Consider the following 13,165-nt stretch of genomic DNA (forward strand, 5'->3'; position numbering starts at 1 on the left):
CATTCACCTAATGATATGACCTTGTTATTAACAACATCCAATGTTCATGATCAGGAAACCATGATCATCTATTAATCAACAAGCTAGTTTAACAAGAGGCTTACTAGGGACTCTTTATGTTTACAAAACACACAAGTATTAATGTTTCCGGTTAATACAATTATAGCATGGGATGTAAACATTTATCATGAACACTAAGATATAACAATAAACACTTTTATTATTGCCTCTTGGGCATATCTCCAACAGGCTCCACACGTGGGGAAGGGAGGCGGAAACGCCGCATCCCTTCAGGAACATGCGCCATAATTAGCCTCACAACTCTCCTCTCCTTCCTCTCACTCGCGACCGCACTCTCACCCCCCAAACTATCACATCACCCGACGGGTCCCCTCCCGCCGACCAATCCACCGGACCGCCGCACGGAGGAGCACCGGTACCAGAGGAGGAGACGTCGGCGAGCAGCACTGCGACATCGACCGCAATCTGCTCCGCAGTCTTCATCGGCATCTTGAGTTCACCCGCGACCTCGAGCTCGTCCTCGACCGAAACAATGGCGGCAACGACCTCTCCTTCCCACCTTCTTACTCGTTGTGCCCGAACATGCCATTCTCGGGCATTTGCGACGACATGCACATTAGATCTGCTACGATTTCCATTAGGATAGGGTTCGGATTGATGTTAGCAAGGTGTTCGTCCCCATTGGTTGCTGTTCTTGTCGAGGTCTTGGTGTTCACGACTCAATTTGCTTAGATCTGTTACTCTAATCTCCAATCGCGGTAGATCCTTCCTAGATTGGACTGTGGATTGCTGAAATTGCCAGATTTTACTGCGCATGCAAAGAGGGGAAGTGTTTTTTGTGCTGGGGTTTAGCATGTTCAGATTACTGTGCGGAATGAGTCACGCTAGTTTGTTCTAGATTGTGTTGTTTCTGATTAAACTAGGCCGATGATTGTAACCGGGAATCATAGTGTGAGGAGATGATTGATCAGAACCTATGGCATGACTGAACATGACCATGTCATTGGTTCTGATCAAACATCTCCTCCATATGTCCTCATTGTATGAGGCCTATGCTACCTTGCTTTCCATGTTTGTGCTTCTTCAGTTCTGCAATGGCCAATGATTTAACTATGGCACAACGAAAGGCAGGGTGCTGCCCTCAAACTTAGTCATGTGTGCCATATTATTTGCACACTAGACTTAGTTTGCGGACAATCCCTTTGCCTGCCGTGTGATCCAATATATGAGGCCTCATTTTGTTTGTCTAGTGCATTGGCCAATGATTGAACAATGACACACTAGAAGGCAATGTGCTGCCCTCAAACTTAGTTGTGTGTGTGTGATTACTTGCACACTAGACTTAGTTTGAGGGTAGTCCCTTAAGCTGTCGTGTGAGCCAATGTATGAGGCATCACATGTTTTCAATGTTCTTTTCAATCTATATACTTGTGAGCAGGCACACCTCTAATGCCATGTGTTCTTGTGGCAGACTGAGAAGCTCAAGTTTGGATCACCTACTGAGACCCCCGACGAGGGACCGTTGAAGAAGCGAAGGGCGACTAACCTCGGCCAGTTTCAGCCGGACGTAGGGCCGAACCAGTTCCTGCACATCGTCTTCAGACCCACCTTCAGCCGGCTCCGGATCTCTCAAGATTTCGTCGGGTGGTTCGGAGAAATCCCTTCGAACATCATCGTCACCACCAACACTGGCTGCAACTGGAGGATGACTACGACGAGAGAAGGTGACGACGCATACATCGACCAGGGATGTGCGGGCTTCGCCGTCGCTCATCGGCTGCAGGTAGGCCAGTTCCTCATCTTCAGGAAGGTGTCCTCCTTCGAGTACAGTGTGGTCATCTTCGACCACAGCTGCACTGAGGCGATGTCCAGGTGCCAATACCATGGCGGCGCCACCAGGTGTGTCGTCTTCGATAGTCATGTCTGAAGCTTACCTGGTTTCGTGTCGCTGGTGCCATGTCTGTGTCTAGTTACTGTTCCTGTCGTGTGTTGAATTATGATCGTCTCTGCCGTGTTGTGAACTATGATCGTCCCGTGTCGTCAACTATGACCGTGTTTGAACTATGATCACGGCTAAGTTTGCCTGAACTGTGATTGCGTTCTTTCTCCTGCTGTTGATCGCTGGTAACCTCACCACTGAAGGGAAAAGGTAAGCAAAAGCAAATTATGGGTTGCAACCGAACAATAGGGGTGCCGTTCTGGGTTGATAGTAGGCCTGAAAATCGACCTACCAAACGGGTAGAGCCCAAATCTCGAGGGGGCCAAAAAAAACTATATGCAGGACACCAAAACAACGTGGCTTTTATGACAATGGCCCGTCTACGTAGCGCAGGGGACTTCTTCTCACTGCGCTAGTGGTGCAGAAAATTGATGCACGCTAACGAACCTGTTGGAAATTAATCGAGACGAGCGCGTTGGAGCGGATCCAAAAGACTTGCAAGCAATGGGGTCGTGTCAAAAGGTACGGCTACACTCTCGAGTAGCCTGGAGAAAATAGCACGAGCCGGGGCCCCAGTGGCAACGGGGCTGTCCGTGGCAACCCTAATCCGATGTCCGAACATGGCCCTCGCCTACTTTTGCCGAAAATGCGTAATGCGCGTGGCGGGCTGGATTTCCGCGTTCTCTTTCTCTCTCTACTGCCCCCATCCCATGTGACCTCCTCCTCCCAGTCCCAGGCTCCCCCTTCCTCTCCCTCTCCCCTCCCTCCCCTCCCAAAAAAAGCACCGCACCAATACGGGAGGGACGGGACGGGACGGGAGGAACCGGGAACCGCGCCTCTACAGCGGATCGGGGCGCCGGTGGCGGCAGGGGAGGGGGATGTCCACGCGGTCCAAGTCCGTGCCGGGCTCCTTGGGCGGCGCCGGCAGCGCGGCCGGGGGCGCGGCCGTACCGCTCGCCGTGCTGCTGCGCCGGGAGGTCGTCAGCGAGAGGACCGCCGCCGAGCGACCCGACCTCCAGCACGGCTTCTTCAACCAGGCCAAGAAGGGCGAGGACTTCTTCCTCCTCAAGCCCCACTGCGAGCGCCTACCGGGCGTCCCTTCGTCCTCATTCTCCGCCTTCGGCGTAAGCACCCCCTCACAACCGCCTTCTACCTTGCCGCCGCATTTCCTGCGTGCCGGATCCGGAATGTGGGCTCGGTCGATTTTTGTTTGGCCTCGATTGGCGGCGAATTATGAATCCCCCAAACGTTTTCTGCGGATGGTCTGATTTTAGGACATTTGATGGCGACCCTCTATGCTTTACTTACCATGAATGATGAGACATCATTGCACTACTTTCACAAGGGTAAATTGTGGTTTTAACAATGAACGGATGCACGTCTCCAGTGGAATTATGCGATGCTGGAGCTGGACTGCTGGTACGGGTTATAGAACAATTTTTTGTAAGCTGATTTGTTATTGGTCCAGTTTTTAAGATTTTTCTTATAGGCAATTTTGGAAGTAATGGCTGGGGCGATTTTTTTATAGCCAAATTAGCTGTTTAGGGCATTGGAGTTTCATGGGTACAAGGCCGACGATGTTCGTTGCCGATTAGCCGTGGAGGCGTCTGGGCACTCGAGGACGGTGCGCACGAGAGATATGGGTACAGAGTATGTCATGGAAGGCTGAGGGAGGGGGTGTGCAACCGAAACAAAAGTATTCCAACTGACCCTGAGTACTGGACTGACCAAAGAAAACTTCCCTCACTCTGGCATGCGGGGATAACACCGCATAGCAACTTGGAGCAACCACACCGCAACCTTCCATACCTGTTGGCCCTGCGGAAGGGATGTGCAGAGTTACCAGGGGTGCCCTGAACCCCTGGGAGCTTAGTGCTCTTTAGGGACTAGTTTCAGGAGGGTAGTTTATGGTGTATGAGACATCATGGATACCAGTTTCACCCCCCGAAAAAAAAGATACTCCCTCCGATTCATATTAATTGACTTCAATATGGATGTATCTAGAACTAAAATGTGTCTAGATACATCCATATTAGAGTCAATTAATATGAATCGGAGGGAGTACTAGTTTCACAAAGGTAATTTATACAATTAATGGATTCACGTTTCCAGTAGAATTATGCGATAGTGATGCTGGAGCTTGGACTGCTGGATGCTCGTTACAGAACAAAGTAGCTGGATATGTTGTAATTCCACTATTAAAGATTTTTATAGGCAATTTTGGAAGTAACGGTTTTGACGAAGAATGAATACTACCAGTAGAAGCAATTGTTCTCAGCACTGTGATTTGATTGCAGATATTTGATGGGCACAATGGGAGTGGAGCCGCCATATACACCAAGGAGAATCTCTTGAACAACATCTTGAGCGCAGTCCCTGCTGATCTCAACAGGGAGGACTGGCTTGCCGCGCTTCCCAGGGCGATGGTTGCAGCGTTTGTCAAAACCGATAAGGATTTCCAAACAAAAGGTCTGTCAAGAGACGGTTGAAATACATTGGCTAATCCTCCAGTATTTTGAGTTACCTTGTAAAATGAGGTTTCACATGTCACCATATCAAACAAAAGGAGATCCATCCATAGTTTTTCATTAGCCGGTCCATTTAGCATATGTAATGTTACTACTCAGTAGAGCTGAGCCTGACATGTCTATAACATTGATTCGTTACAGCTCGCTCTTCAGGAACAACAGTGACATTTGTGATAATAGATGGATTGATTGTTACTGTTGCATCTGTTGGTGATTCACGTTGTGTATTAGAAGCCGAAGGTTCAATTTATCATTTATCTTCTGATCATCGATTCGATGCCAGTAAAGAGGAGTAAGTTTGTCTTCTCCTGATTTGTGCCCGCTCACTTCTGTCATTGCATCAGCTTATCTGTTATCGCTTGATGTGCAGGGTTGATCGTGTAACAGAAGCTGGAGGTGATGTTGGGAGGCTAAATGTTGTTGGTGGTGCTGAGGTTTAAACTTTGCTTTAATTTTGCCGTTCAAGTTGATTTTCACGCGTGGTGGTTCATTCTTACCATTTTTACTGCTTCTGTTTATTGCATGTGATACTCATACTTGTGCCTGGGATAGTTTTATATTTAGGGTGTCTATTAGAGACAGACTAGCCTATTCTTTAGTGCTGCAAAAGTTATGCAGTCTTTGGTGACATTAGCTTATACTGGCCACCAAATATATCTAGCATTGTGGTTGCACATGTTAATTCTATGTTGGTCCTTTTAGTATTTGTTTATTATTTTTTTCTTGTTAAATCTATTTCCTGGTATTGAATTTGCTTTTGAAGTTGATTTTAAGTTTTGGGTATATGAGCTGTTGAATGTCGATTTTGAAAACTTTGTTTGGTATATTTTAGAGTTCCAATGGCATATAACATATTAGCATATGAAAGAAACATGGTATCTAATCTTGCATACGTGGTAGGAGTGACGAGCGAGGAGTACTGTCCAGTGTAGATGGAGGTATAGGAAGGGACATTGGCTATTTTTGTACTGATAGGTTTTTGTGTTAATATCTCTACTCCTACTTTTCATCTTTTTTCACTTGCTTTACTCTTTTTTTATTTATTTGCTGTACCACCAGATTGGCCCCCTTAGATGTTGGCCAGGGGGGTTGTGCCTATCGAGGTCAATCGGAGATCAGGATGTGGGTGAATTTATCGTTCCTGTTCCTCTCGTCAAGCAAGTAAAGGTATGTCCTGGAAAATAGTGAGCACTTATTATTAACAGCTTTACCTGATGGCTGAAGCCAAGAGGTTAATTGTCCAAGTTAAATGGTAGCATAGGAGCAGTTGTATTTCTTTGACATTTATTGCCCCCTTTCCTGTGTCTCCTGCTCAGATTTCATATTGCAGTCTATAACTAGCTAATTATGTATTTTTTTGCACCGAAACTACTCCCCTTCAAATTTATGTCTACTTTTCATAAAGTCATCGGTTATTTATCCTGATTATAGTTCATTGACAACTTTAGGTCTTCTCTCCCTCCTCCCTCTCTCATCATCATTATCACCACTAATTACATGATTTCATATATTTGAGGTTTTGTTCATGTTAAACTGATTCAGGGATTATGAGAATACTAAATGTTCTTTCCGATATGTATAGCTATCTACTGCTGGAGGCCGGCTTATTATTGCAAGCGATGGTGTTTGGGATGCCTTGACTGCTGAACAGGCTCTGAACTGTTCGCGAGGAGTTCCTCCTGAGGCTGCAGCTGAGCACGTTGTTAAAGTACAACTCTCTCTCTCTCTCTCTCTCTCTCTCTCTCTAACCCTGAGTCCTTCATGGTACTATTCTTTACACGTTTGAAATCTATTTCAGGAAGCAGTGCACTCAAAAGGACTGAGGGATGATACCACTTGTATTGTTGTTGACCTAGGACATGAGAAAGGCAACCCAGCTATGCCAGCTCATAAAAAGCAACCAGGAATGGGTGTTTTCAAAAATATGTTTCGCAAGAAAACATCTTCTGACTCATCATGCCATTCAGATAGAGAATATATGGATCCAGACGTTGTAGAAGAAATATTTGAGGACGAATGTGCATTCCTCTCTAGACGGTTAGTTCTGAAAATCCATCTTTGACAATTAAAGGAGCAAATGGTTGTGAAGTTGAAGTGACAAATTGAGCCTCAAACAGCATAAAGTTGTCATGTTGAGAGTATTTGGATCTGAGCTTCGTTCTATTGCATGCAAAACTCTCAAAATAGCAATTTTATCCACATCCTCTTTGTAGGAAACAAATTTGCACTATCGTTTTGCTACAGTAATGTAGAAATCCATCTGCCGCTGAATGCAATCTGACCTTCAATTTGCTTTTAAGACTTGTACATAGGGTTCAAGTTTTGTTTGTTTTGACTGCAGGCTCGATTCTGAATACCCTGTTCGAAATATGTTCAAACTCTTCATATGTGCTATTTGTCAAGTGGAGTTAAAACCAAATCAAGGGATATCTGTACATGAAGATTCATCGCAACCTGGGAACTTGCGTCGCTGGGATGGTCCGTTCCTTTGCCAGAGCTGTCAGGAAAAGAAAGAAGCCATGGAGGGAAAGCGCCGTTCACGAGGTCTTGTTTGCAAAGCTGCTTTATCTACTTTTGAAGTATCATAACAATTTTCTTACATGTTTTTTTAACTTGCTGCAGATTCCTCATCGAGAAATAGCGGGTCCAGTGAATAGTCCTCAAGGTTAGAGTTTTTTGCTTTAAAAAGGGTTAGTGATACCAGGGAGCTATGGACCTGACATTGCCTCAGTCCCCCAAGAGACAATCATTTTGGCAGCATTTCACATTGTTTTGGCACTTCCCTGATCGCATGGACTGCCTGGGTTTTTTGATCTAAGATAAGATGGATATGGATTACCATCAAGCAGGTGGTTACTGTTGAATAGCCTAAATGCCACTTGAAGTGGCAAGCATACCTTGTCCTTGATTAAAGGGACAAGAAGCTTTTTGCGTCGCAGTTTTACCCGGATCATTTGACCATGGTGGCACCTATATGTCCAAAGATCATAGGGGAAGAATGACATGACATGTTGACATATCTATTCTTAGGCCAAACTACAGTGTGAGTTACTGGTCATATACAGCTCTGATGAATAGAAAGGGCGTTCTTCAGACCGACCTTGAATTATGGTCGAGTACTCCACGCCTGTTGAAGTCCAGCTACTCCTAACTCCCTTGTAACTAGCATATAAAGAAACTCATTCATAGAGCTGTGGCCTTGATTTATCCGCAAAACATTTCCATGCTTGACGTACAATGTATAGAATCTTGCTAACAAGGCATATCTGTTTCTTCATTGTGCCTTGTGGCTACTATTACTGACTGTCAGCTAAATGCTAACGATTCCACTGTTGATCAATTGAAGGAAATGGCTAGTATTTTTTTGTTAACTGAAGATTTGACAATGACAGATCATAGTTTCAGCATGAATTATGCGCTCTATCTGCCCTGCTATTCTCTGCATGGAAATTCATCAATCAGCATGACTTAAATGTAGCATACAATATGTGATATATGCCACGGGCATACTGTCTGCAGATTATTTTGAAAAATATTTACAACAAGGAGATGCTGTCATCCTGCAACAATGTCAAATCAAGGGATATCCATAACATTATGTGATATATGGCACGCTCCAAACAATATATTGGCAAATAAAGCAATCACAGAGTGGCCTGATAAATTGTAATAGATCCTGATTTCCTCGTGGCCCAGTAAATTTGTAAAATAAGTTCAGTTACTGAATGTTTGCAAACTCCTTAAAGTACATAGTATGGATGCACACTCACACCATGAAAACATCATAGGTAACGTAATTTGTGAGACACGGGACGTAAAGATTTCAACTTTTTTTTTTGGTGGTGAGCTGGTTTCACCACAAGTCCACAGGAAACCAAACCATTGGAACAATGCTGAGTTCGTTTTTCCTACTCCCTCTATCCCAAGAATTTCATGGGATGGAGGGAGTACATGTATTTGGATGATTCATTTTCTATACATACAGATGATTTGAAACTTAAGTTCTAAAAACGATAATATTTTTTGCGACAAATCTGTTGATATTTTTAAGTCATACTGCATCCATATCACACAATGATCTTATGGGCACGTCTTCAGCCAAACTTTTTAAACACTGTCTACAAATATCATTTTAGTTATTCAGTTTAAATCATATGTATAGATAATTAGATATATCTCAAAACATACTCCCCCCCGTTTCAATGATTAAGGCCTACTTCGTTTCGTTCAGACAAGACTTTGACCCACATACTTACTCTTTTAACGTTTAATACAAAATCACTATCATAACAAAGTACTTTTGAAAATGAATCTAGCGAAACAAATTTCTTGTCATATAATCTTGTATCCATCAAGTAATTATTGGTCAAAGACCTGCCTCCTTTTTTGCGGGTAAAAATGATCTTTATTAAGCAGTAGGGATTACATAAACCTCTAATTCAAGCTTCCGAAGGACAACTTTAGGACCTGAACCGAGTCAAACGACAGTTCCTTAATCTGTTCTTGCATAATTGGCAAGACAGTGACTCACCCTAACCTACCTATGATCCACTTTTACAAAATTGCAAGTTCTATCTTGACTAGCTAACAACTTAATATCAGATATGATATGGAGATACGGAGATCTGTTATGGTCATTAGCGAGAACCCCATCGATCAAGTGCTACAATATGTATCAATGATAATTGGAAGCTGACTCTGGGTGAGGGCCAAATCAAGTCCCTCAAGACATGCACTCAATTGAACTTCAAGAGCATTAGTACACCACAGAAAGAATATGTAGGCCAAGAAGATGATGTTACCAATCTCGTCTCGCAGAACTATGCCAGAAGGCTTTCCCCGTGGGCTAAGAGTTTTTCTATATGCCTTCCAAGGTATCCAGCTATCGCGCCAAATTCCAATACTTCTTCCATTTCCCACACGCCAAATCAAACAATTTTCAATAATTCGTGGCCAGATGAAATTGCCGACCAGGTTAACGATGGATTACTAGAAAAGATCGTATCCACAAAGCCTGTCTTGAGTCTTAACAAAACAAAATACGCCTTACTTTCGGTAACGGAGGGAGTATATTACAAATTTACAATATAAATGAGTGGTCAAAGTAACATCACACATTGTCTACTTGTGATATGTGCAACGTACTGTATAGAAAAAATAAAAAAGTATAACAAAATTTTGTATTTACAAAAAATGCAGTAATATTCATGAATAGTTTGTCAAGTTTGTTTTTGACAAAAGACAACCCAAAATATCAAAGACCTCGCGCACACTCACCAACCAATCTCAGCCATAATGTAAACTAGGAAGTGTAGCGCGGCGCACGCCCCACCCGTGGTGTCGATCATGTAGAATATGTAGTTAACACTTAGTTCTTAGGAGCTACCTTTTTGTAGTTTATGGTGGCCGTATGTGTTTAGGGAGGTGCATGTGATTTTTTTTCTCAAAATTAACCTGTGACATGCATGCGATCAATTTCGCAAAATCAATTTGTGGGGCTTATTTTTTCCGTATTTGTTGTTGTCTAATAGTTACCGTTGAAGGATTAGTCCTCGTAGAAAAATTAATATCAAATAATTACCATAGGGACATTACTATTGAGGCTAAAGATTTGTGTCGAATAATTACTGGTGCGCTTATGAAGGATTAGTGTCAAATAATGAATGTCAACGGCAGATCTATGTCGAAAAAATATTGTCCAAGAAGTTGACAAATCGTTGTCAATGTAAACATGGTAAAATTATGTCAGGGAAAATATTTCGAAGAATTACTATCAAAGAAAAGAAAAATAACAATGTGGGGATACCTAATGGTGGGAAATTTTCCATGGAAGTTATCTCGAAAACTTATGCCAAAGAATAGGGAGAATATTCTTGACGAATTACTGTTGCTATCGACAAACTACTGTAGGGTAACTACCGTGGAAAAATTACGGTCAGAAAAGTGAGTGGAAGAACCACCGTCGAATAATTGAAAAAAAAACGATGTAAAAAAGGTCCGTGCTGGAAGGTAAGAACCGCGGAGCCGATATGTTCTGTCGAAAAGTTGGTGCTATCACTGATTGGATGGAAATAATTATGGTACCTATTGGGAAAAAATAATTACGATAAATTGAAGAACTATGTTAAAGATTAACATTAAAATAAATATGATGTAAGTGCCACCCAAAATAACGTAGTTGTGTTGTATAAATTATAGTAGCATGATGTTATTGTTTACGATAAAATGAAAAACTATGTTAAAGATTTAACATTAAAATAAATATGAGGTAAGTGCAACCCAAAATAACGTAGTTGTATTGTATTATAGTATAAATTATAATAGCATGTTATTATTGTTTATCGCAGAAATATTCAGCGCATTGTTACTGTTCATCACGATTACTGTTCATATGAAAAAATAAACATCGAAATGGAGAGCTCTAGCAAACAGGGTCAGCTTTTAAAGAGGAAAAAAAATACATTGTAGCATATGCCACATGGCGAATACTGATTGGAAGAAAGTTACCATCTACAGTGAAGCACTCTCATGCAAGCAAATGGGTTCAGCTTTAATATGATTTTTTTCTCAAAATCAACCTGTGACATGCATGCGATCAATTTCGCAAAATCAATTTGTGGGGCTCATTTTTCCGCATTTGTTGTTGTCTAATAGTTACCGTTGAAGGATTAGTCCTCGTAGAAAAATTAATATCAAATAATTACCATAGGGACATTACTATTGAGGCTAAAGATTTGTGTCGAATAATTACTGGTGCGCTTATGAAGGATTAGTGTCAAATAATGAATGTCAACGGCAGATCTATGTCGAAAAAATATTGTCCAAGAAGTTGACAAATCGTTGTCAATGTAAACATGGTAAAATTATGTCAGGGAAAATATTTCGAAGAATTACTATCAAAGAAAAGAAAAATAACAATGTGGGGATACCTAATGGTGGGAAATTTTCCATGGAAGTTATCTCAAAAACTTATGCCAAAGAATAGGGAGAATATTCTTGACGAATTACTGTTGCTATCGACAAACTACTGTAGGGTAACTACCGTGGAAAAATTACGGTCAGAAAAGTGAGTGGAAGAACCACCGTCGAATAATTGAAAAAAAAAGCGATGTAAAAAAGGTCCGTGCTGGAAGGTAAGAACCGCGGAGCCGATATGTTCTGTCGAAAAGTTGGTGCTATCACTGATTGGATGGAAATAATTATGGTACCTATTGGGAAAAAATAATTACGATAAATTGAAGAACTATGTTAAAGATTTAACATTAAAATAAATATGATGTAAGTGCCACCCAAAATAACGTAGTTGTGTTGTATAAATTATAGTAGCATGATGTTATTGTTTACGATAAAATGAAAAACTATGTTAAAGATTTAACATTAAATAAATATGAGGTAAGTGCAACCCAAAATAACGTAGTTGTATTGTATTATAGTATAAATTATAATAGCATGTTATTATTGTTCATCGCAGAAATGTTCAGCGCATTGTTACTGTTCATCACGATTACTGTTCATATGAAAAAATAAACATCGAAATGGAGAGCTCTAGCAAACAGGGTCAGCTTTTAAAGAGGAAAAAAACACATTGTAGCATATGCCACATGGCGAATACTGATTGGAAGAAAGTTACCATCTACAGTGAAGCACTCTCATGCAAGCAAATGGGTTCAGCTTTAATATGATTTTTTTCTCAAAATCAACCTGTGACATGCATGCGATCAATTTCGCAAAATCAATTTGTGGGGCTCATTTTTTCCGCATTTGTTGTTGTCTAATAGTTACCGTTGAAGGATTAGTCCTCGTAGAAAAATTAATATCAAATAATTACCATAGGGACATTACTATTGAGGCTAAAGATTTGTGTCGAATAATTACTGGTGCGCTTATGAAGGATTAGTGTCAAATAATGAATGTCAACGGCAGATCTATGTCGAAAAAATATTGTCCAAGAAGTTGACAAATCGTTGTCAATGTAAACATGGTAAAATTATGTCAGGGAAAATATTTCGAAGAATTACTATCAAAGAAAAGAAAAATAACAATGTGGCGATACCTAATGGTGGGAAATTTTCCATGGAAGTTATCTCGAAAACTTATGGCCAAAGAATAGGGAGAGTATTCTTGACGAATTACTGTTACTATCGACAAACTACTGTTGGGTAACTACCGTGGAAAATTTACGGTCAGTAAAGTGAGTGGAAGAACCACCGTCGAATAATTGAAAAAAAGCGATGTAAAAAAAGTCAGTGCTGGAAGGTAAGAACTGCGAAGCCGATATGTTCTGTCGAAAAGTTGGTGCTATCACTGATTGGATGAAAATAATTATGGTACCTATTGGGAAAAAATAATTACGATAAATTGAAGAACTATGTTAAAGATTTAACATTAAAATAAATATGATGTAAGTGCCACCCAAAATAACGTAGTTGTGTTGTAAAAATTATAGTAGCATGATGCTATTGTTTACGATAAAATGAAAAACTATGTTAAAGATTTAGCGTTAAAATAAATATGAGTTGTGCAACCCAAAATAACGTAGTTGTATTGCATTATAGTATAAATTATAGTAGCATGTTATTATTGTTCATCGCAGAAATGTTCAGCGCATTGTTACTGTTCATCACGATTACTGTTCATATGAAAAAATAAACATCGGAAATGGAGAGCTCTAGCAAAC

The 13,165-nt window shown here is 41.2% G+C and overlaps 1 protein-coding gene across 1 annotated transcript; it reads left to right on the top strand.

The window, feature by feature from the left end:
* The first annotated feature begins 2,696 nt into the window (after positions 1-2,696).
* Positions 2,697-7,859, top strand: LOC124692826 (probable protein phosphatase 2C 15). The gene is made up of 9 exons (XM_047226264.1): positions 2,697-3,084; positions 4,258-4,429; positions 4,630-4,780; positions 4,859-4,922; positions 5,548-5,655; positions 6,071-6,196; positions 6,287-6,525; positions 6,830-7,032; positions 7,111-7,859. The coding sequence occupies exons 1-9, from the start codon at positions 2,839-2,841 to the stop codon at positions 7,143-7,145; spliced, it is 1,344 nt and encodes a 447-aa protein (XP_047082220.1). The 5' UTR covers positions 2,697-2,838; the 3' UTR covers positions 7,146-7,859.
* The last annotated feature ends 5,306 nt before the right edge of the window (positions 7,860-13,165 follow it).

This window comes from Lolium rigidum, chromosome 2 (assembly GCF_022539505.1).
Source record: "Lolium rigidum isolate FL_2022 chromosome 2, APGP_CSIRO_Lrig_0.1, whole genome shotgun sequence".
Taxonomy (NCBI): domain Eukaryota; kingdom Viridiplantae; phylum Streptophyta; class Magnoliopsida; order Poales; family Poaceae; genus Lolium; species Lolium rigidum.